The sequence below is a fragment of the Mastigoproctus giganteus genome, chromosome 5, assembly GCF_048544385.1.
Source record: "Mastigoproctus giganteus isolate SK-2022 chromosome 5, ASM4854438v1, whole genome shotgun sequence".
NCBI lineage: Eukaryota > Metazoa > Arthropoda > Arachnida > Uropygi > Thelyphonidae > Mastigoproctus > Mastigoproctus giganteus.
In genome coordinates, this window is record NC_143579.1 from 153141288 (window position 1) to 153165304 (window position 24017).

A 24017-nucleotide genomic window follows, 5' to 3' on the forward strand; every position below is an offset into this window, starting at 1 on the left:
CCTCTTATGTACCATCCTTTCAAAGATTTTGCCCAGACAGCTTGTCAACGATATCGGTCTGTAATTCTCAACTAGAGAAGGATCTTTGCCTGGTTTTGGAATAGCACAAATATAGGAATGACGCCATGACAGAGGATATGTATGTTCAGAGAAGATCCGGTTATAAAAGAGTAACAGTGTGCCGAGATCGGCTTCACACAGATGCTTCAGCATACTGTAGTGAATGCCGTCTGGTCCTGCTGCGCTGTTCGGAGATTTGCTCAAAGATTCTCTCAGTTCAGATAGAGTAAACAGCTGGTTATATGGAAGTGAAAGTCTAGTTGAGAAATTAAACTTATGACGTTCTGATTCAGTTTTATTGCGTTGAAAGGAGATCGCATAAGAGGAACAGGCAGAAATGTTATAAAACGATTCGGCTAAAGCATTTGCAATGTCAATAGGAGAGGATAAGTCCTGCCCATTGCATTGTATTATCGGAGATTGCTGCGGTAGAAATTTCCCATTGAGAGCTTGAATTTTTTTCCAGATGATTCGAGTGTCAGTATTTTTGTTAATAGCTGAGGCAAATTTAATCCAGGAGTCACGTTTTGCTGTCTTCCTAATTTGTCTTGCTTTGGCTCTGAGTTTTTTGTACATAATTAGGTTGGCAGTAGTTGGAAATTTGCGAAACTGGTTCCAGGCACGGTTTTTTTCTCGTTTCACTTTGGAGCATTCTTCATTCCACCATGGATTTTGGTGTACCCGCTTGCTCTGGTTGGATTTTGGAATGGAAATTTCTGCTGCAGATAATATATGACTTGTAATGTGGTCAGTTACAACATCAATATGATTTTGTTGTACATATAGTTTGTCAAGTAAAACACAAGTTGAATAGTTTTTCCAGTCTGCTTTATGAAAGTTCCAAGTAGTACTGCCTTTAGGACATGATACCGTCTGTGTTTGAATTGTATTGATGATAGGAAAATGGTCACTGTGGAATGGATCATTTAGCACTGACCATTCCATGCTTGGAAAAAGAGATGCTGAACATATTGACAAGTCTATGGCTGATGTACTACCTGTAGGTAGTTGGATGTGAGTTGGAGAGCCAGAATTTAACAGAGTCAGGTTATGGTTATCCAGGAACATTTCTATTAATTGGCCTCTCCTATCCATGATGGGAGATCCCCACAATGGATGGTGACCGTTGAAATCGCCGAGCAAACAGACTGGAGGTGGCAATTGCGTGATAAGGTTGTCAAGTTCAGTCTGCGAGCAAGGATAATTTGGTGGGATATAAATGGATGCAAGGGTTAATGATATTCCCATTGCTATCCGAACTGCTACAACTTCTAAAGAGGTTTGTAGTTGGAGATGTCTTGACGGTATGTTAGTTCTGATAAGAATAGCCACCCCACCACGAGCAGGAGTGTCAGAATCCCTGTCTCGTCTAAACATAGAATAATTTTTAATTTTCAGAGAAACTTGTGGTGATAAAAAGGTTTCCTGTAAACATACACCTATTGCTTTAGTTTGTATTAGTAAATCATTCAAGTCATCTATATTACTGCGTAATCCTCTACAGTTCCATTGAAGGAATTTATTCATTTGCTGGATTTATTGGAGGAAGATTGATCTGACTGTTTTTTTTGGGAAGGTTTCTGTCTGCTTAGTTTCGATTTTTCATTTCTGGGAAATGTTGGGCGTCCTGTGTCCATGGTATCATTCGCATGTAACTCAAGTACTGTCTCTTCATCCTCTGACTGAACCTCCATTTCCATGTTGCTAATCCTTGGTTTCGATTTCTTCTGGTTTTCAATAGTAGCTGATTTCGTTGTTTCTGGCAAGGTTGAGATAGCATCAGTTGGGATGCTGATTGGGGTGTTGCTGGTTTCACTGACTGTAGTTTTCTTATTATAAGTTAGCGCAGTTTTGGCCCAGGTGGCAAAGGAAATATTCGGTTCGATGGAGACATCTGTTTGGGTTGCAGCTGAGTGGCTATTTTTTGTGACCGATGCATATGATCGGCTAGGCATGGTTAGCATTATTTGCTTTCTTGCTTCAGGGTATGTGACTTTATGTTCCACTTTATACTTTTGGATTTTTTTCCCTGTTTTCCAAAGGTCACACGCTTTAGAAAATGCAGGATGGCTTCCTTTACAGTTTGGGCAAGTGGGAGTGGAAGCTGTACAGTCTCCTTGGGAATGCTCCTTGGAGCCGCAAATAGGGCACACAGCATCGCCTCGGCATGCTGTCTGAGAATGGCCGTACTTCTGGCACTTAAAGCAGCGAATGGGATTCGGGATGTAGGGTCGAATCTTGCAGTTTAAGTAACCTGCTTTTACAGAAGATGGGAGATTCGGAGTACTGAATGTCAAAATAATGGACCTGGTTGGTAATAGGTTGCCATCTTTTTTCGTCATAATTCTCCGTGCATGAGTCACTTTTTGTTCGCTAAGCTCTTGAATGATTTCTTCCTCAGACACATTTAGTAAGTCCCATTCACTGATAACTCCTTTAGAGGTGTTCAGAGTGTTATGGGCTGTTACTGACACAGGAATATTGTTAAAAGTTGTTAATTTTAACAATTTTTCTGAGTGATTTGGCTTAGAAGCTTCAATTAGAAGGTCTCCGGATTGGAGACGTTTAACCATTTTAGGAGATCCAACAACCGATTCTAAACATTTCTGTATTAGGAAAGGCGATAGCTTGCCAATAGGTTGTGTGGATAGGGAATGCATTATCAGAAATGCTGGCATGTCTGTTTGTTTTTCTGTCCGTAGTCTCTTCGGACGATTCAAGTCATGCTCTGAATCAGAGTTGACGGGTCTGGAGCCCGCGGGCTCTAGCGATGGATATGCATCGCAATCCATCGCTGCTCCTTTTAGCCCCGGAAGAGGGAATTCCTTCTCCCAGGTTACCGACCCCGCCACGTGGAGGCAGGAGCGGTGCCAACCAGTGACCAAGCGATCAGCAGAAGAGGAGAGCAGTACGTTGCTAGCGATAGCAGTAACGTTGCAAGCGGGATTAGCAGTAACGTTGCTAGCGGTGAAGCAGTGACGTTGCTCAGCGAGGGAAGCAGTAACGTTGCGAGCGGTCAGCAGTAACGTTGCGAGCGGTGGAGGGATTATTAAAGCACTAGTACTCGCCCTAGGAAAAATCGCTAGAAAATCGCACTAGAAAGATCGCTTGGGAACTATCGCTTGGCACTCGGGGCCCCTTTACTGGAGTGTTGGGTCTAAATTTGGTACCCTTTTTCATGATCTCTCTCTCTCTCTTAGTGTATTATCTTCAATAATGCTGAGGTCGCCTGTGACCTCAGCATTATTGAAGATAATACACTAAGAGAGAGAGAGATCATGAAAAAGGGTATCAAATTTAGACTCAACACTCCAGTCAACATAAAAAACATACGCAAATCATATTACACAGATCTACTTCAGTATGGTCTGTATACAAAAATAGAATACAGCATTTAAAACTGCATACAAACACAGCGCACCAGTAGAAAAGCTGGATAAACCTACCACAGAAAGCATACTGACCAGTTTCAAAGAAAACACACCGCTACAAAATACAATAAACAATTTAACCTAAAAAACATCAACTACAAAGCAAAAGATATACAAAATAAATTTGTCATCACAAACACAGATAAGGCAAGTAACAATTTCAGCATCATTTGTAAAAAATTCTACATAGACACACTTAAAGAGGAGATGAACCTCAATGACGCATACAAATCTATAAAATCCACTCCAAACAGCATCAGCAAGAAAATTATAGCTACGCACAAAAAACTCAAAGTAAAAATAGACAAGATACAATATCCTTACATTTATTGGATCCCCAAATTTCATAAGGTAGCGACCGGAAAAAGATTTATCACGTCAGGCAAAACCAGTTACAAAAAACACTCCAGTAGGTTAATGGAAGAAAAATTAAATAACATAGCTAATAAAATCAAGGACACCAAAATTATTTCTAACAACAAAAAATATTTAGAATATATCAAAAACCAAAACAATAACATCAGAAGCATATACACGTCCGACTTTAAAAACCTTTTCACCAGCATATCTCACGACAATTTAATTAAAGTCCTCTTACAATACTACCAAAAACATCAAAGTGTTATTAAATGCAATAAACAATATTGGCATGACCTCGTTAACCTCAGTATCAAAAACAACTATGTACTTATGGGAGACAAAATGTATATACAGAACAGGGGGGTAGCTATGGGATCTAGCAGCTCTTGCTCCATAGCTAACCTTTACCTATATCACTTCGAAAGCAACATCAAAGAAAATATTACCTTTTACAGATATATCGATGATGTCCTGGTAATCAACCATGGCAATTTCGGCACATTAGCCCAGGAAATTTACCTTACAGACCTAACTATTGAACGCACAAACCCAGATAGCAACCTGCAAGCTTACTACGTCAACAGCGAAATTGCCATCACCCAAGACAATGTCCACACGCAACACTATGATAAGAGAGACTATTTCAACTTCACAGCAATAAAGCTCATCCACTGGGAGAGCCATCAAATAGCTAAACACATCCATGGAAACACCATCAGAAATCAAACAAACAGGTTGATACACATATGCAATAATATAAAAAGTACCAGGGAAGCTATTCAAAAACTCATAAAAACTCTCATCAAAAATAAAATACCCACCAACTACAGCAGGCATCATATAAAAGCGGCCATACATTCGAATCTCAAAACACACCACCCTAACGTCAACCCCTATACATTCCTTGAAAACGCCATGAAACATTTTTAAACTAAGTTGTCTAAAAATACCAATGCAATAAGTTAATTAATGCCCAAGTTTGTTACATGGGTTTATTTCACTCACACGAGGCTTGTCTTCTGACCGCAGTACAACCAGACTTCAAAAAAACCCCCCTCCAGACTAAATCAAAATATTTTGAAATTTTAGAACCTACAAACTTAGTAATGAAAAATACCAGTGGAAGCTTACTCCCACAAAACAACAGACAATATCACACATAGTGACACGGTGTAAATATTCACTTAGGAGGTGTAAATATGTAAATAGCCATTCCATTGGACATATACAGGTCATTATGCCTTAGAAAAGCTATACCGGGCCAGTCCAAGGAATGGCAAAACATTTGTAAAAAACATTGTAAAAACATTTGTAATAGTAATTTTCTTCCATTTTCATAAACACATTTCATGTATATTAAACATCATTTCTACCATTGTTTCTTTTCGGAAGGTTTCTCCCGACTCCAACCCCCCCCCCTACACGCATTGACATAGGATATCGGGCCCTGAAGCTAATTCAAAATCACACCACTATATACAATTAGCGCGACTGCACAGTAATAACATTACTACATATAAAAACAAAAAGGTGGGAGCTTACCCCTTTCTAACCAACGACCACCACAGGACAAGTTGCAGTAAGTAAGAACCTTCTCATTTATTCAGATACATACCCGTTGGGCTTTGTGTCACCTATCTCAGTTTGCTGCTACGGTTGCTCACAAAATTTAAAATTTAAATTCAAACCAAAAACTATAAAACCATTTTTAAATTAAACTTAAAATAATTATACATATCTAAAGCTAAATAAATAGCCTACTTAAACTAAAAATATCGCTTATATATATATATTAGCGAAATAATGAATAGCAAAACTGGTATGGGGACAACAGAAACGGGTAGGTATGGGACATTCCTTCAGACTGACTATAGATCTGCTCAAAGCCCTCGATGAAGTAGTGGATTGATGGCCATGTGATGGAATGTTTTTTCAAAAATTGCAGCACACTATCATTGAGTATTGATATTTCCAAAAACTGCATTGCACATTATCATTTAGTATTGATATTTCCAAAAACTGCATTGCACATTATCAGTTAGTAATGACATTTTCATTATCATTTAGTATTGATTGCTTCATAGTAATTTTAATATGTTTACATTAACTTAATGTTTATAAGCCAAACAGACTTCAGATAGCCTATATATTCTAGCTTGATTACCTGATCCGTATACATACTAATACCTATAGTAAAATACCACTTAATTGAATTAATCAACCAATATTTAATCATGTATGTATAAAAATGCCACCTTATTGAATTAATGACCTATGTTAAATCATGCACGTATAATGTCGAATTGCCCTATGTACAATGGCATTAACGTTGCATATATGACAAAAACTATAATATACAATTCTATCATTATAAACTTTAAACATTACATATACACTATATATATATATATATATATATATATATATATATATAAAGTTTGGTAACGTGCAATATATACAAACTTTATATATATATATATATATATATATATATATATGCTTTTGAATTTCACTATGTATCTGATAACATACCACAAAAAAAAAAAAAAAAAAAAAAATTCATACCTACTATTTTGGACAAGGTGGTCTACTATCTTTGCTAGTTGCTTCTCAAAGAGTGCTAGCCTAATCCACAGGTAACGAGGGTTGTACTGTACAGATGCCTTTTTGTTTGGATTTATCTTGAGCTTGTTTGTACTGTCACTGCTGGAAGATGATCGTCTGTATCATGCAAAATTGCACATTACCAATTTTTTTTTTTTTTTTTCTTTTCATTATTTACACATGCAATTATAATTCCAAGTTTGTTTCTTGGTTTTTTTTTTATTTTTTTTTATATCTTAAAGATAAATTCTACATAACAAGTTTGTTTGTTTGTTATTTGGTTTTTAGGAGCATTAGCAACTAAGGCCATATTGCTCAGGAAATAAGCGGTGGTCATTCCCTGACCTTTCCGCATCCTCTGTATTTGGTGGTGACGGGCTCGAACCCTGGTCTAATCAAGAAGCGTGTGCTATGCACTGCTGCTCCTTCCCACCTGGCTATGGAGGCGCGCTACATAACAAGTAAATACACTATAAGATGAAAATAAAACAAACTTGCTGCTTGAAACTCAGCAAGGAATGCATCTATTCATTTCAGAGTAGATCCATTCCTGAAAAGTACACCATAATTAAGACTTATTTTACAATAAGAAATAATACAGGAAGTTCCTACATGAAAAGCAATTACATATATTCATTGACATGAAAGGTATATCAAGTAGTATGTAGCAAAAATTATTGTTATATAGGTAAGTGTTTTTAAATATCGGTTGCATTGAGTTGTATACAATACTGTATGCAATGGTATTGTATTATACATACATACAGTGGTGGACAAAAAAATTTGCATGACTTGTGAATTTTGCAAATAACGTGTTTTGCACTACACTGTGGATTGCAGAAATATTCAAAATGCATTTATTAGATGGGATATATAAATATATATCTCTGTGAATGAAATCAAATAAAAAGACTCCACCTGATATACCTAATTGCCATAAATATCTTCACAAAGGGCAAAATGCATAATTAATGGAAATATGAGAAATCGTGCAAATGGCAATCATGACAACCAAACATACATTTTATTGCATTTACATTTACAAACTGAAATGATAAGTTAACGTAATAGTATTATGTACTGTAAATCAGTGAAATAAGTTCCTCCTCAAGCAGCAATTACAGTCTTGCAACGATCTGGCATAGAGTTAATCAACTTCTGGATATACAGTTGCTGAAATTCATGGTACCACACTCTTAACAATGCTCTCCTGCAGCTGAATCTTACTTGTTGGCTTCTTCTCAGCAATTTTAGAAGCTTGCTGAGAAGAATTTTAGAAGATTGTATCAATTTGCAATAGGGTTCAAAATCTGGACTGCTGCCGGGTCAGTCCAACACAGTAATGCCTTAAGCCTTGTGAGACAAGAAGACAAACATCATTAAATTTAAATAGCATAACACTTACCAATTTTGCTGTGTGGCAAAGTGGAGGCCTGTTGAAAAATGCCGTTTTGGATGTCTGTGTGGTGATCCCTAATAACAAGTTTCAGGCACTCCTCCAAGATAAAAGTGTATTTTTCTGCATTCACCATTCCATTAATAAACTTAATTCGCCCCACCCCTTTGCTTGTTATGTATCCCCAGACCATCTGACTGGTGGGGAACTTTACAGTCAGTTTTATGCGGTCAGGATGGTATGCTTCCGATTTTAGTCTTCTGAGATATCACTTCCCATCCAAGCCATGCAGGTTGAATTTCAATTCGCCAAACAGATGACGGTGTCCCATTGCTCTTTTGTCCATAAAACATGCATTTTAGCCCAAGCAAGTCACTTCTTCCTCATTTGTTGGGTCAACAAAGGCTTCTTCTTGGGGTGATAGGCCCAAGAAGAAGCCTTTAATTTCAGCACCCAGGATACCGTTGACTAATGGTAGCCTATTTTATCAGCGATAGCATGTGCAGAAAGCCCTTCCTGGGATAGAGCAACAACTTCACTTTTTTTTTTTTCTTGGTGTCAACTGAACATATGGAGCCATGCTTACACCTCCGCAAACAGGATACTAATAAACACGTATACCCGTCCAATGCCGTATCTATAGAAACGGCTGAGGCAATAGAAGCGTTCACTGATGCAATACCTTTGCTTTGCAACAAACAAAATGACTGTAATCAAACAATATCTTATACATTTCACTACAAATGTTACTTTTTTTAAGGTGATGCAGTTTTTTGTGTGCAAGAAAACCAGCTTATAGAACATCAGCTAAATAAAAAAAAAAAAAAAACCTTGCCATTTCAGCCATCCATTAAATCCAAATGCTTGTCTAGTTCGGCCTTGAACTTAAGTTTTCGACCTCTACTACAACAGATGGAAGTTTGTTCCAACTATCAACTACCAGCTGGCTAAAGGCAAATTTCTGCACATCTATTCTACAATTGTCTTTCCTTTAATTTATGTCCCCCGAGGTGAGTAATCTGAGCAAGAGGAAGAAACTCATCAGCTTGAGCTTGCTCAAACCATTCAAGGCTTATACACCTCAATTTAACCACAGGAGTCATATCTGGTGAGTATGGGCTTGGTACACCCAGGGTCCTGAGCTGGATATCATCATTCTTTTCTTTATTGGTGATTTCCTTCTACTTTTCTCTCTCTCTCTCTCTCTCTCTCTCTCTCTCTCTCTCTCTCTCTCTCTCTCTCTCTCTCTCTCTCTCTCTCTCTCTCAGGATAACTCACTTTTTTTTTTTTTTTTTGGCTGGTGCAGCATAAGCCTCAGGCTTCCTTGCACCATATGGCTAATAATAATAATTACATCACCTTGCAGGTGCCTAGTCCCCAGACGTTGCAACTTGCAGAACTTAAGCCTTTCTTGGTAACAGTAACCCTTTGTTCCACTCACCAATCCTGTTGCCCTTCTCTGTACTTGTTCCAGCAGCTCTACATCCTTCCTAAAATGAAGCCTGCAACCTTCTTTGCAGTACAAGGTGTGGCCTGACCACTGCCTTATACAAAATGGACAATCACCTCCTTATCTCTGCTAGCAAAATTCCTGTATGTACAATACCAGTTGCATACAATACAGGACTGCTCAGCAAAGACAATAGTGAGTTATCTTTAGTTCATTTATTTATTTTCATTTTGTTACTGGGTTTCGTAGTTTTAAGTAGTAGTAGTAGTGGCATGTGATGCAAAAAAGCAAGTGCATGAGCTTATGCAGCATCAACCAAAAAAAAAAAAAAAAAACACACCATTCCCTCCAAATGCCTGTCCAGTTCCTCCTTAAATTTATTTAACCTATCAACTTCCACAACGACAGATGGAAGTTTGTTCCAGCAATTAACCACCTGCTGGCTAAAGGCAAATTTCCGAACATCTATTTGACATATGTCTTTCCTTAATTTGAATTTACGCCCCCTTAGGTTCGTAATCTAAACAAGTGGAAGTATCCCATCAGAATTCAGCGTGCTCAACCCATTCAAGGCCTTATACACCTCAATCAGATCACCGCACAGGTGCCTAGTCTCCAGCCACTGCAATTTGCAGAACTTGTCTCTCTTGGTAAGAGGATCCCTTCATTCCCCTCACCAATCTTGTTGCCCTTCTCTGTACATGATCAAGCAAATCTACATCCTTCCTAAAATTAGGCCTCCAGACCTGTACGCAGTACTCAAGGCGTGGCCTAACCACTGCCTTATACAGAGGGACAATCACCTCCTTCTCCCTGCTAGCAAAATTCCTATATATCATTGACAAAACCCCATGACCTGCCCTGGCAGCCTGTCTGCATTGCTCAGAAAACTTCATATCTGACTGCACAATCACTCCCAGGTCTTTTTCATTTTCTACCACCTTATGTCCACACAGTTGGTACGTTTCTCTGGAGTTACTTCTACCCATATGCAGTACTTTGCCTGCATTTGTCAAGGTTAAACTTCAGTTGCCACTTCTTAGCCCATCTGCCCAAATTATCTAGATCCTACTGCAGTAGCACACTGCCATTACTGTAATTAACAACCCTGCCAACCTTTGTATCATCTGCAAACTTCAACACTAAGCCTGATATACCTTCATCAATATCATTGATAAATATACAAAACAACAGTGGACCCAACACCGAACCCTGTGGGACTCCACTAATAACATTAGTCCACGAAGAGCAGCACCCATTAATTACCACCCTCTGTCTTCTCCCACTCAACCATCCTTTTATCCATTGTAGCAACTTTATCCTTGTACAAGGAAGAGTTTGCATAAACTTTCACAACTGATGAGATGATCTTACACTGATAAATCTTCCTTGGCAAAATAAGGAAGATTTATCAGTGAGCTATTTGCATACTCTTACAAAATTCAGCTCAGCCAGCTATTATCATATGCAAAAGAACTATAGTCAGTTATTACAGAATTCAGTGCTGTGGAAAACTGAACATTATAAACAAATGTTTGGTTTTAAATGGGTATGTGCATAAGCAAAATGCAAGGTTCTGGACTCCCAAAATCCATATTATTGTTCACAATCCATTACATGCACAATGGGACACTGTATTCTGTGATTGTCTGCATGATGCATTTTTGGGTCACTGCAATGGGAACTTCACAAGTAATATCTGCCTCAGTATCATTATGGTCAATGTGTGCCTTTTTTATATGCATACAGCATTTTCATGGATGAAAACTTTTCAATGGGAGAGTGCTCCATACAGCAATCTGTCTTACACTATTCTAAGGTGTATGGCAAAGGACAGGCATGGCATCTAATGTCACCTGAATTAAACCCATGTGATTTTTATCTATGGATTATATCTATATATCTCTCGAAGACAGAAGAATTCATAAACCATTCCTGCGGTGAAGAAATCAATTCAAAATTAAATTTTTTCTGTCAGAGGAAACAAAAGAGCAAGTCCTTTGCATCTTCAACCCAGCAGCACATTATTGATAAATATGGAGGACATAATGAAGTTTCAAGTCCAGCAGTTCATTAATAATCACGTTAATAAAAAAATATTGCTCTGTATTTCTCAGGCATATTACTGAAAGACATTTTAATTGGCTTCGGTTCATCATATTTTCCCAAAAGTATGTGAAATGACTGCATATTACAAAGAACAAGACTGTGTTTTCTATTTTAAAATGTAGGCCACACCTTATGGCCAATTTGTTAATAAAAATAAGCAGAAATTCACGGCATTTTTAAAAATTACAATTTCAATGTAGTTTTACTATATTTTTTGTAGAAAAGAAAAAGACTGAGGAAAAATAATATTTATGGAAAAATTCTTTGTAATCAACAATATTATAATGATGAGACAGAGACATGGTCAAAAGGAGTGAAACAAGACAGATGCTTTGTCATTAATACAAAGAATTAGCAGTTGCAGATATGGGCATTCAGAAAATGCAAGTGTGATTCACAAGATTTATCTTTTCAAGAGTTAATAATAAATCTCTCATCATTTTCTCTCTTTAGAGGAAGTGATAATCAGAATATTAAACTGCAGTTCTTAAAATAATGAAAGGGAGAACATTCTTAGCCTCTACTTTTTTTTTTTTGCACAAAAAAATTTAAACTTTCTAACATATGCAATTTATTCAATGTTTGCAGAAGAACAAACATCAGCATTAACCACAAGTCACAACTTCTGGTGAGTAAGGGCTTGGCACACCCAGGGTCCTGAGATGGATATCATCAGTCTTCTCTTTCTTGGTGATTTCCTTCTTACTTTTCTCTTTTTCTCAGGATGACTTGGGAAATTTTTTTTGGCTGGTGCAGCATAAGCCTCAAGCTTCCTTGCACCATATAGCTAATAATAATAATAATAATAAAATTTAAAGAGATTTAAATTTTACTGATATGACAGCCTGCCTTGCAACTAACAGTAAATGGTTCCTCATCAGATAGCCTTTGGTTTAAAGTAGTGCAATACCATAGTAGTACTAATCATCACAGCAAAGTTCATTTTGCAATGTGTATTAGGGCTATTACATTTACTAGGAGTTTAAATCCTGCTAGCCATAAAAACTCAAAAGTAATTAAAAAAAAAAATCCTGTTACTGTTTATAACTTTGAAAAGGGATAAACAACAATAGTTGTTTTATTATTTAAAAGTTGAAACTTAATTTCATTTGGAGAGTACAACAGAAAATATATTGAAATGAAATAATAAATGTAAGTAGCCTTTTGTGATAATTCTCTATCACTCAGAAAAAGTATATTGTTAGAAAACCAATACTAGCTTAGAAGGGTCCAAATTTTCAATTTCTGCAACCATTCGGGCAATTTCAGCAGCAGGCTCAAAATTTTTAGCTACTTTCTGGAGCAAAGCAGTTGTAGAGTTGGTTTTAAAAAGACCTAGTGCTCGTCGCTTCAGGCCACAAGACAAACAAGCATCAACAGCAGCTATAAGAAAGGAAAAAAGGGAAAAAATTCAGCTTAATACAGAATCTATACAGGAAAAATCAGTTTAAAATAGAATCTATTATCTTTAGTTTTAAAAGGGGGGGGGGGCACAGAGTTGTCCTAATAAATTCAGTTCATTATAGAATTTTCAAAAATACTGTTAATTACAATAACATAATCAACAGACACAAACTGTAAGGTATAAATCTTAATATAACAAGATACAAAGATGAAGATTTTATAATGCAGTTTAGCATCTCCTGAGCTAAACCCACTTTACCTTTCAGAAATTTCTTGGTTTTAGAAGTTTCGCTCAAAATTTTAAAGGGAAAGACAAACTGTTTATGCAATGTTCTTGAATTTAATATAAATAATTTAATTATTAATCCCAAAATAACATACCAGTTGGGTGGTATCAGACTCAAATGGAGAATGAAAAATATCTAGGGGTACAGTGTGATGGGAAATTCTTTGAAAAGTACAGATGGGTTGCTAGGAAAATTCATGCAGTTCTGTCAATGATATACAGGAATTTTTCCAGCAGGAACAAGGAGAAATGGTTCCTCATCAGATAGCTTCTGGTTTAAAAGTAGTGCAATACCATAGTAGTACTCATCATCATGGCAAAGTTCATTCCGCAATGGAATACACCAACCATATATGACTCAAACTTTATTAACATAAATTAAAATAGAATAAAAATAAAATAAGACAGAATACAATTCGATGTAAAAATAAAATACACTGAAAACTATAGAGTTAAAAGCTATAAAATGATAGATAGAATTAAAATATATGAAATATTACAAATTAAAAGTGATAAAAACAACACCACAGATTTCAAAGACCATTGCCTCCTTTATCAACAGTGAAACTTGACTGTCATGGTATATCCTTAAATAACATCAGCAGTGTTATGGCTGTTGTTATATCACTTTTAATTTGTAATATTTTGTATATTTTAATATTAAATATTTTAATTCTATCTATCATTTTATCGCTTTTAACTTTACAGTTGTCGGTGTATTTTATTTTTAGATCAAAATTTTATTCTATTTTAATATATAACTTTATCAATATAAATTTTTAAAAATTATGTTAATAAAGTTTGAATCATATATGGTTGGTATTTTCCACTTCAGTTATTATGAGTCAGAACTTTCCCAACCCCCAGGGACCTATTTGAAGAACAAGGAGATAATTATCTCATTCAAAGAGGAAACAGTGAGGCCGAACCTTGAATACTGTACACTGCATTTTAAGATGGATGTGAATTTACTGGAACAGGTACAGAGTGACAAGATTCATAAGGGGCACAAAAGGGTTCTCCAACCAAAAAAAAAATTCAAGTTCTGGTAATTGAAGAATTTGGAAACTTAGTCTGTAAGGAAACCCAAAGAAGCAGATGGAATCCATACTGGTGATAACAAGTCAGATTGAAGGCGTCAAGATAGTTTTAAAGAGTTGGTGGTTGATGGATTATCCTTTTACTTTAGAAAGACTAGAGATAAATATGAATAAGCAGAGGGACTATGTACTTTGATGGTTGTTGGTGAGAAAGAGATCACCAGTGTTGGGTGTGTGGTGGTTGAAGTGCCACTTTTGAAGTGAAAGGAATCACAGAGCAAACAGTTAAGGCAACCGAGACGAGAAGTAGTTAAATCAACTTATAACTGGGACCGTCAGAAAAAGTAAGGCAGGTTGTATGCAGAAACTGATATCACTGAGATTGGAACGGAGATTATGCACATTCGAGAAATTAATGTGGACATTTTAGGAGGTTTAGATCTTTTCAAAACACATAAGTTTGTTGTATTAGTTTGACTACTTGTGATGCATTCAGTGGATAAATTAAAAGTAGAGTGAGGGGCACGTATGAATTAATGAAATTTTTCAATATGGTGTACATTGGAATTAGCATTAGTTGAGGCATATAATGCAAGGAAGCAAGCTTATAGAGCATCAGCCAAAAAAAAAAAAAAACCTTCCCATTTTACCCATCCTGGTAACTCCAAATGTCTAGTACAGCCTTAAATTTATTTAAGCTATCAACTTCCACAACAACAGATGGAAGTCTGTTCCAGCAATCAACAACTGAACAAAGGCAAACTTCCGCACATCTATTAGCATTAGTAGAGGCATATGATGCAAGAAAGCAAGCTTATGCAGCATCAGACAAAAAAAAAAAAAAAACCCACTTCCATTTCACCCCTCCGTTCGTTCGAAATACCTGTCCAGCTCAGTCACATCTATCATACATCTGTCTTTCCTCAATCTGAATTTATGTCCTCTCAGGTGATTATTCTGAGCAAGAGGAAGAATCCGATCAGCATTGAGCATGCTCAAGCCATTCAAGGCTTTATACACCTCTATCAGATCACCTCGCCAGTGCCTAGTCTCCACATACTGTAATTTGCAAAACTTAAGCCTTTCTTCGTAAAAGCAACCCTTCGTTCCATTCACTAATCTTGTTGCCCTTCTCTGTACTCATTCCAGCAGCTCTACATCCTTCTTGAAATGAGGCCTCCAGACCTGTATACAGTACTCAAGGTGTGTGGCCTGACCATTGCCTAATACAAGGGAATAATCACCTCCTTATCCCTGCTAGAAAAATTCCTGTATATCAAACATTGCAAGAATGTTTGCTGATGCTATCGAGGCAGTGTTAGGTGGGTCAGAAAACTGCTAGATTGGGGGGATACAAGGACTAATAGATTAACAGTAGCCACTGGCAGAGGAGAAAGTGATTCTTGCACTCCTTCTATTGGAATGAGCAGCAGCCTGGAAAATAAGATGCAGGATATTTCAGAGACTGCTGGGAATCATGGGGGTACAAGTGAACACATGGGTTGTGTGAGGGTGGCTAAGAGGAAGAGCAGGTGCATGTATACTTGCATGTACACCAATGCTAGGAGTTTAGTAAATAAATTTGATGAATTTGAGGTATTGCTCAAAACATCAAAGGCAAATATTGTTGGGATTTCAAAGACGTGGGGTCACACAGATAATAAGGAATGCAGAACTGGAATTTGGGGAGTACAATGTCTACAGAAAGGATAGACAGGATAGGAAGGGAGGAGGGGTTATGCTATTAGTTAAGAAACACATAAAATCCAAGGAAGTGAAGCCAGTCGACATCGCTGGACATTGCAGTGTCGAGTCAGTTTGGTGTGACATAAGCATTGGGAGATCAAAATTGAGAGTAGGAGTGTGCTATAGGCCTAATGACTCTGATGAGTATAATAAGAAACTGTACAGAGAAATAGAGTGGGCCAGTAAATCAGAGAGTCTTATAATGGGGGATTTTAATTTCCCAGATACTGACTGGAATTTGGGGGCTGGTCCCTCACACACTAGCAAGGCTTTTGTGGATTTATTGGATGATTGTTTTCTACATCAGCATGTTCGGGAGGCAACTAGAGGGAGTAATACTCTTGATTTGATTATCAGTAGTGATTTGTCATGCATTAAGAATCTGCAGATAAATGAACCACTAGGTGGCAGTGATCACAGTGTTCTGAAGTGGGAGTTACTCAAAGAGGTAACTACCATTAGTGGTAAAGGGAAGGGGTATTGCTTTCGTAAAGGCGACTACGATGGACTGAGACAGTATTTAATTTCTATACAGTGGGATCAACTGATGATGTTACCAACAGCAAATTCAAAATGGGAAGCATTCAAAGAACTTATCTTGGAAGCTACTAGGCTTTACATACCAACTAAGAAATATTGTTCAAGGTTTAGGCCTAAATGGATGTCAGATGAACTAATGAGGCATATGGCAGAGAAGAAAAATGCATGGGATACATACAAATTAACACGTGACACAGAAGCCTATGATAGATACAAGTTGATCTGTAAACAAGTTACAAAGGAGGTTAGGCAGGAGAAGGCAGATTACGAGAGATCCTTGGCAAGGGATGCGAAGAAAAACAGCAAAGAGTTCTTTACTTATGTAAACTCTAGAAGGAAGGGGATGAATCAGATTGGTCCAGTTGATATCGATGGGTCAACTGTTGATGACCCTGCTCAGGTAGCTAATAAACTAAATGAATATTTTGCATCGACATTCACACATGAGGAGTTATTCAGCGAGGGGAATGCCAGAGGTGTACTCAACTCTTGCAGTAAGCTAAAGAATCTTGTAATAACTGAGAGTAAAGTGGAGGAGAAATTGTTGAAGATAAACACAAGAACGGCACCTGGGGTGGATGGGATCTATCCAGTTATATTAAAGGAGGCAGCAAAGGAAGTAAGCAAACCTTTAGCCATAATTATGAGAGCTTCCTTGGACTCAGGGGAGGTACCCATGGACTGGAGATGTGCAAATGTGACCCCAATTCACAAGGGAGGATCAAAGGCTGACACAAGTAATTATAGACCTGTGAGTTTAACTTCTGTTCCTGGAAAATTAATGGAGGCACTGGTTAAAGAAGCACTGCAGGATCATCTAGACAAGACTTCATTTATAGCTCGGACACAGCATGGTTTTGTTAAGGGGAAAGTCTTGCCTGGCCAATTTGATTGGATACTATGATGCAGTTACAAAAGAACTGGATGCAGGGAATAAATTTGATATTATATGCTTGGATCTTAGAAAGGCTTTTGATACTGTTGCACATGGAAGACTGCTGCACAAATTGGAGCAGTGTGGCATTGGAGGCAAATTGCTGCTATGGATAAAGAGGTGGTTGAGGGGGAGAAGACAGAGAGTGGTAATTAATGGACACTGCTCATCATGGACTAATGTTATTAGTGGAGTCCCTCAGGGTTCAGTATTGGATCCTTTATTGTTTTCTGTATTTATAAATGATATTGATGATGGTATATCAAGCTTAATGTCCAAGTTTACAGACGATAAGAAGGTTGGCAGGGTTGTCAAGGACACTACTGACACTATGCTGCTGCAACAGGATCTGGAAAGGTTGTGCACATGGGCTGAGAAGTGGCAAATGAAGTTTAACATTGACAAATGTAAAGTACTACATATGGGAAACAGCAACCCCAGAGCAAAGTATCAACTCTGTGGTACTACATTAACAGTGGTAGAGAATGAAAGGGACCTGGGGGTGGTTGTGCAGGCAGATATGAAGTTCTCTGAGCAGTGCAGACAGGCTGCAAGAGCTCATGGTGTATTGTCAATGATATATAGGAATTTTTCTAGCAGGGATAAGGAGGTGATTATTCCCTTGTATAAGGCAATGGTCAGGCCACACCTAGAGTACTGTATACAGGTCTGGAGACCTCATTTCAAGAAGGATGTAGAGCTGCTGGAACGAGTACAGAGAAGGGCAACAAGATTAGTGAATGGAACAAAGGGGTGCTCTTACGAAGAAAGGCTTAAGTTTTGAGAATTACAGTGTCTGGAGACTAGGCACCAGCGAGGTGATCTGATAGAGGTGTACAAAGCCTTGAATGGTTTGAGCATGCTCAATTCTGATGGGATTCTTCCTCTTGCTCAGAATAATCACCTGAGAGGGCATAAATTCAAATTGAGGAAAGACAGATGTATGGTAGATGTGCGGAAATTTGCCTTTAGCCAGCGGGTGGTTGGTAGGTGGAACAGACTTCCATCCCTTGTCGTGGAAGTTGATAGCCTAAATAAGTTTAAGGCTCAGCTGAACAGGTATTTCGAACGAACAGAGGGGTGAAGTGGAAGTGGTTATTTTTTTTTTATTTATTTTACTTTATTTTTTTTTTTTTTTGGCTGATGCTGCATAAACTTGCTTTCTTGCATCAAAAGCTTCTACTAATGCTAATGCTAATGATTGACAAGACATCATGAGCTACTCTTGCAGCCTGTCTGCACTGCTCAGAGAACTTCGTATCTGCCTGCACAATTACCCCCAGGTCCTTTTCATTCTCTACCACTGTCAGTGTAGTAACACAGAGTTGATACGTTGCTCTGGGGTTGCTGTTTTCCAGATGTAGTACTTTACATTTGTCAATGTTAAACTTCATTTGCCACCTCTCAGCCCATCTGCTCAACCTTTCCAAATCCTGTTGCAGCAGCATAATGTCAGTAGTGTACTTAACAACCCTGCCAACCTTTGTATCATCTGCAAATTTGGACATTAAGCTTGATATACCATCATCAATATCATTTATAAATACAGAAAACAACAATGGACCCAACACTGAACCCTGAGGGACTCCACTAATAACATTAGTCCACGATGAGCAGTGTCCATTGATTACCTCTGTGTTCTCCCCCTCAACCATCCCTTTATCCATAGCAGCAATTTGCCTACAATGCCACACTGCTCCAATTTGTGCAGCAGTCTTCCATGTGCAACAGTAACAAAAGCCTTTCTAATATCCAAATATATAATAACAAAGTTATTCCTTGCATCCAGTTCTTTTGTGACTGCATCATAGTATCCAATCAAATTGGTCAGGCAAGACTTTCCCTTAACAAAACCATGCTGTGTCCGAGCTATAACTAAAGTCTTGTCTATATGATCCTGCAGTGCTTCTTTAACCAGTGCCTGCATTAATTTTCCTGGAACAGAAGTTAAACTCACAGGTCTATAATTACTTGTGTCAGCCTTTCATCCTCCTTTGTGAAATGGGGTCACAAAGATATAAAGTAGTTTACGTTCAACTCACAAATAAGGTTAGGAAGATTATGAGAAGTCACTGGAAAAGAACAAAGAAAATCAGAAAAGATTCTTTACTTATGTAAACACCAGAAGAAAAGGGAGATGAATTCTATTGGTTCACTATATGAATAGTTTAAATATTAACATTAGCAAAGGAATATGATGCAAGAAAACAAGCTTATATAGCATCAGCCAAAAAAAAAAAAAAAACAGCTTCCCATTTCACCCATCCATTCACTCCAAATGTTTGTCTGGTTTTGACATGAACTTATTTAAGTTTCAACCTCCACAACAACAGATGAAAGTTTGTTCCAACTATCAACCACCCGCTGGCTAAAGGAAAATTTACGCACATCTATTCTACAATTATTTTCCTCAATTTGAATTTATGTCCTTTCAGGTGAGTAATCTGAGCAAGAGGAAGAATCCCATCAATGTTGAGCTTGCTCAAACCATTGAAGGCTAATACACCTCAATTAGATCACCTCACAGATACCTAATCTCTATATGCTGCAATTTGCAGAACTTAAGCCTTTCTTGGTAACAGCAACTCTGTTCCAGTCACCAATCTCATTGCCCTTTCCTGTACAAATTCCAGTAGGTCTACGTACTTCCTAAAATGAGGCCTCCAGACCTGTATGCATTACTCAAGGTGTGGCCTGACTGTTGTCTTATACAAAGGGATAATCACCTCCTTATCCCTGCTAGCAAAATTCCTATATATCATTGACAAGACCCCATTAACTACTCCTGCAACCTGCCTGCACTACTCAAAAATCTTCATAGCTGGCTCCAAAATTACCCCCAGGTACTTTTAATTCTTCACTACCCTGAATATAGTACTACACAGTTGATATGTTACTCTGGGGTTAACTGCTACCCATATGCAGTACTTTACATTTGTCAATGTTAGACTTCAGTTGCCATCTGTCAGCCCATCTGCACAACTTTTCTAGATCCTGTTGCAGTAGTCTATTGTCATTACTATCATTAACAACTCTGCCAACCTTCGTATCATCATCAAATTTGAACATTAACCCTGATATACCTTCATCAATATCATTGATGAATACAGAAAAAAAACAAGGGGTCCAACACCAATACCTGGGGGACCACTAATAACAGTCCAAAAAGAGCAGTAATTTGATTACTGTCCATTGATTACATGTTGATGATCCTTGATCATCAACATGTAATCAATGGTTGAGGTAAATGATTTTGTGACAACTGAGAGGAAATTGGAAGGAAAACTGAACCTAAACGTAAAAAAGGCCCATGGAGTGGATAGGATCTATCTAATTATATTAAGGCAGCCAATAAAAGAGGTAATCAAAATATTTACCCATGTCTATAACAGCATATTTGGATTTAGGGAGATCCCCATGGAATGGAGATGTGTGAATGTAGCCGCAATTCACAAAGGGGGAGTAAAAGGTGACAAGACTAATTAACCTATTAACTTTACTTCTGTTCCAGGAAAAATAATGGAGTCTCTGGTTAAAGAAGTATTGCAGGATTATCTAGACAGTAATGCAATTACACTGCAGTCACAGCTTGGATTTGTTAAGGGACGATTGTCTGGCCAATCTAATTGGATACTATAATACAGTAATAAAGGAAGTAGGCGAAAATAAAAAAAAATTTGATATCACATACTTGGATTTCAGAAAAGCTTTTGATACTGTTGCACATAGACTGCTGTCCAAACTGGAGTGATATGGCATTAAGGACAAGTTACTGCTATGGATAAAGGGATGGCTCAGTGGAAGAAGATAGACTGGTTATAATGGACACTGCTCTCTGTGGACTAACGTTGATTAATCTTTACAACATGGTAACCACTCTGTGGATCTTTGCGACAAGGAGTGATAGACAAGTGTAGCTCCTCCCGCTGGTTTGTATCAGAGTGAGCTTGCTGGACCACAGGAGTGCACGACATCTTTCTAAGTGGTTTATGTATATAGACAGTAAAATTATGCAAAATAGTCTTAATTAATGGAACTAATTTATGCAAATTAGTAGTGCTGATTACAGCTAATTTGTGTTAATTACTTCTATTTACATCTAAGTGGTTTGTGTTTTGAGCCAGTAAATTCAAATTAGTCCTAATTAATAGTGCTAATTAATACTAATTAGCTAATGAATTCAAATAAATTAATGCCAATTACTGGTACTAATCCTGCAGGGCAGTGGCTTTAGGTAACTGTATTCATCCTACTTTTTTCAGCATTACCTGCAAGCTATAGTCAGTCTTTCTTCACATCTTTAGAATGAGGTAAACTGTGATTCTGTATACTGTAATGGCAACCTGCTAGCTTTAGTCCACTGACAGACGACATTCGCTCTCGCACAAAAAAAACATTACTTTGCAGCTGGTCAGAGCAAACAGTGTTCCATGGATCTTAATGGCATCTTTAGATTGTGGTAATCCACTTTATAGCATTTACATACTTTTTCCTTGGTGTTGAAATATTCAAGCAAAAGAAGTTTTTTTTCTTTTTTCACTAGACTTTCATTTTAAACTAGTTAAAAAAAAGATTAGGTTAGTTAATGCCACCAATTCGGATGGATTCAAGTGTAAAATGGTTTCTTAATCTATAGTACACAATATGGTGTATTAAATATTATGGACATTGTATTTTGCTTGAATCCTTCCCAAATTAAGCTACCCCCCCTTTTTTTTTTTAACTAGTTCAAAAAGAAAGACTAAAAAAAATACACATTTCTTTCGCTTGGATAATCTAGAGACAAGACAGAGAAAAGTTTGCCAGCTGTATTCACTTGCAAATCAGCGTTCGTTCTAATGCAAAACTGAGGAGAAGCACCCCTATAGAAGTTAAAAACTAGATTATTATTAGTACCAGAAGGTTAGAGAAAGTACTAGAGGTGAGAATGTTCTTAACCTCATCATTACTAACAAATCAGATGACATCACATTACAGGAATCAGGAACAACACAGTTCAAATTACAGGAACCATTGTCATTTTCATGTATATGAATAAAACCAAGAAGAAAGCTGATCAGATTGGATCCCTGTGCATTGGGTGTGTGAGGAAAGTCTTGGATAATCCAGCTGATGTTGTGGAAGAATTGAATAAGTACTTTGCATCGGTCATTACTGATGAGAGAAAGACCATTCATGCTGAGAAGAGGCTGTGCAAGTGAGGTTGAGCCATAAGAGTGATGTCATAATCACAGCCGATTGTTTATTAGAAAAACTTTTTAGAATAAAGGCAAGTAAAGCTCCCGGAGTTCAGTAGATGACATATACCCGGTAGTTTCGAGGAAGAGCGCCAGATAATATATTGAACCATTGGGGTTAATTACGAGGGCCTCTGCCGCTGTGGACCCAGGGGAAATTCCTTTAGACTGGAGAAGTGCCAAGGTATTGCCAAGACATAAAAGCGGTTCTAAGAGTGAAGTTGGTATGGTAACTAGATACCGGTTTGTCTGAATTCAGTGGTAGGAAAAATCTTAGAGGCAATGATTAAGAGTGCAATTCATGACATTTAGATAGATATGGCATTCTGAAGGACACACAACATGGCTTTGTTAAGGGTAAATCATGCTTAACTAACTTAGTAGGCTATTTTGACACAGTTACTCATGACCTGGATTTAAGGGCTAATTTCGACATAAAAAGTGTATTTGGATTTTAACCAAAGCATTTGACTCAGTCCCTCATGAGAGATTACCATATACGCTTTAACAGGGTGGGATTACTGGTAAGATTCCAAGATGGATTACTGGGTGGCTGCAGGGCAGAAGGCACAAGGTTGTGATTAATGGATGTTCTTCAGATTGCAGTAATGTCATGAGTGGGGTCCCTAAAGGATCAGTGCTACGATCACTGTTGTTTCTCATTTTCATAAATTACATCGATGAAGAGATGGTATTAGTAACGGCACATGGTACAAGGAATAGACCTTGGTCGATGATCTATTCCTTGGAGACCATGGAGATTCCATGGTCTATTCCATGGAATAGACCTATGGCTTATTCTGCACCAGCCAAAAAAAAAAAAAAATAATAATAATAATAATAGTAATAAAAAGAAGAAGAAAAAAATGTAAAAAAAAAATAAATAACATCATCATCAGCCATTTTCAATCCACTGCAGGATGAAAGCCTCTCCAGCAACTTTCCAGTTCCTTCTGTTTTGAACACTGGCCATCCATTTACTACCCAAAAACTCATGAATTTCATCTATCCATCTCCGCCTTTGTCTTCCAGGTTTTCTTCTAGCTCCTCTTGGCTACCATTCTGTTATTTTCTTAGTCCATCTGTCATCATGTCTTCGAGCTATGTGTCCTGCCCAAGACCATTTTAGTTCTTTAGTTTTGATAAGAATGTCCTTTACTTGAGTTTTCTGCCTAATCCATGTGTTTCTCTTCTTATCTAACAGTCTGATTCCCAATATAATTCATTCCATTCTTCGCTGTGTAGTTCTCAGCTTCTCTTCCATTCTTTTGGTGAGTGCCCAAGTTTCACTTCCATAAGTCATGGTGGGGAGTATACGTTGATTCATTATTTTACGTTTCAGACAAACTGGGATATTGCTCTTCAGTATGTGACTATATTTCCTGAATGCTATCCATCCAAAATTTATTCTTCTCTTGAC

At 37.6% G+C, this 24017-nt stretch overlaps 1 protein-coding gene across 3 annotated transcripts in view; it reads right to left on the reverse strand.

The window, feature by feature from the left end:
- LOC150085771 (small G protein signaling modulator 1-like) overlaps positions 1 to 24017 on the reverse strand; it is a 744108-nt gene that overhangs the window by 671994 nt on the left and 48097 nt on the right. For 2 of the 3 annotated variants that reach the window (XM_090374244.1, XM_090374243.1), the window contains exons 4-5: positions 12631 to 12793; positions 6417 to 6572 (exon numbers count right to left, since the gene is read on the reverse strand). In XM_090374244.1, coding sequence (XP_090230370.1) covers positions 6417 to 6572; positions 12631 to 12793 — 319 coding nt within the window. The remainder of the gene's footprint in view (positions 1 to 6416; positions 6573 to 12630; positions 12794 to 24017) is intronic. The other variant, XM_090374245.1, reaches the window with a different exon arrangement.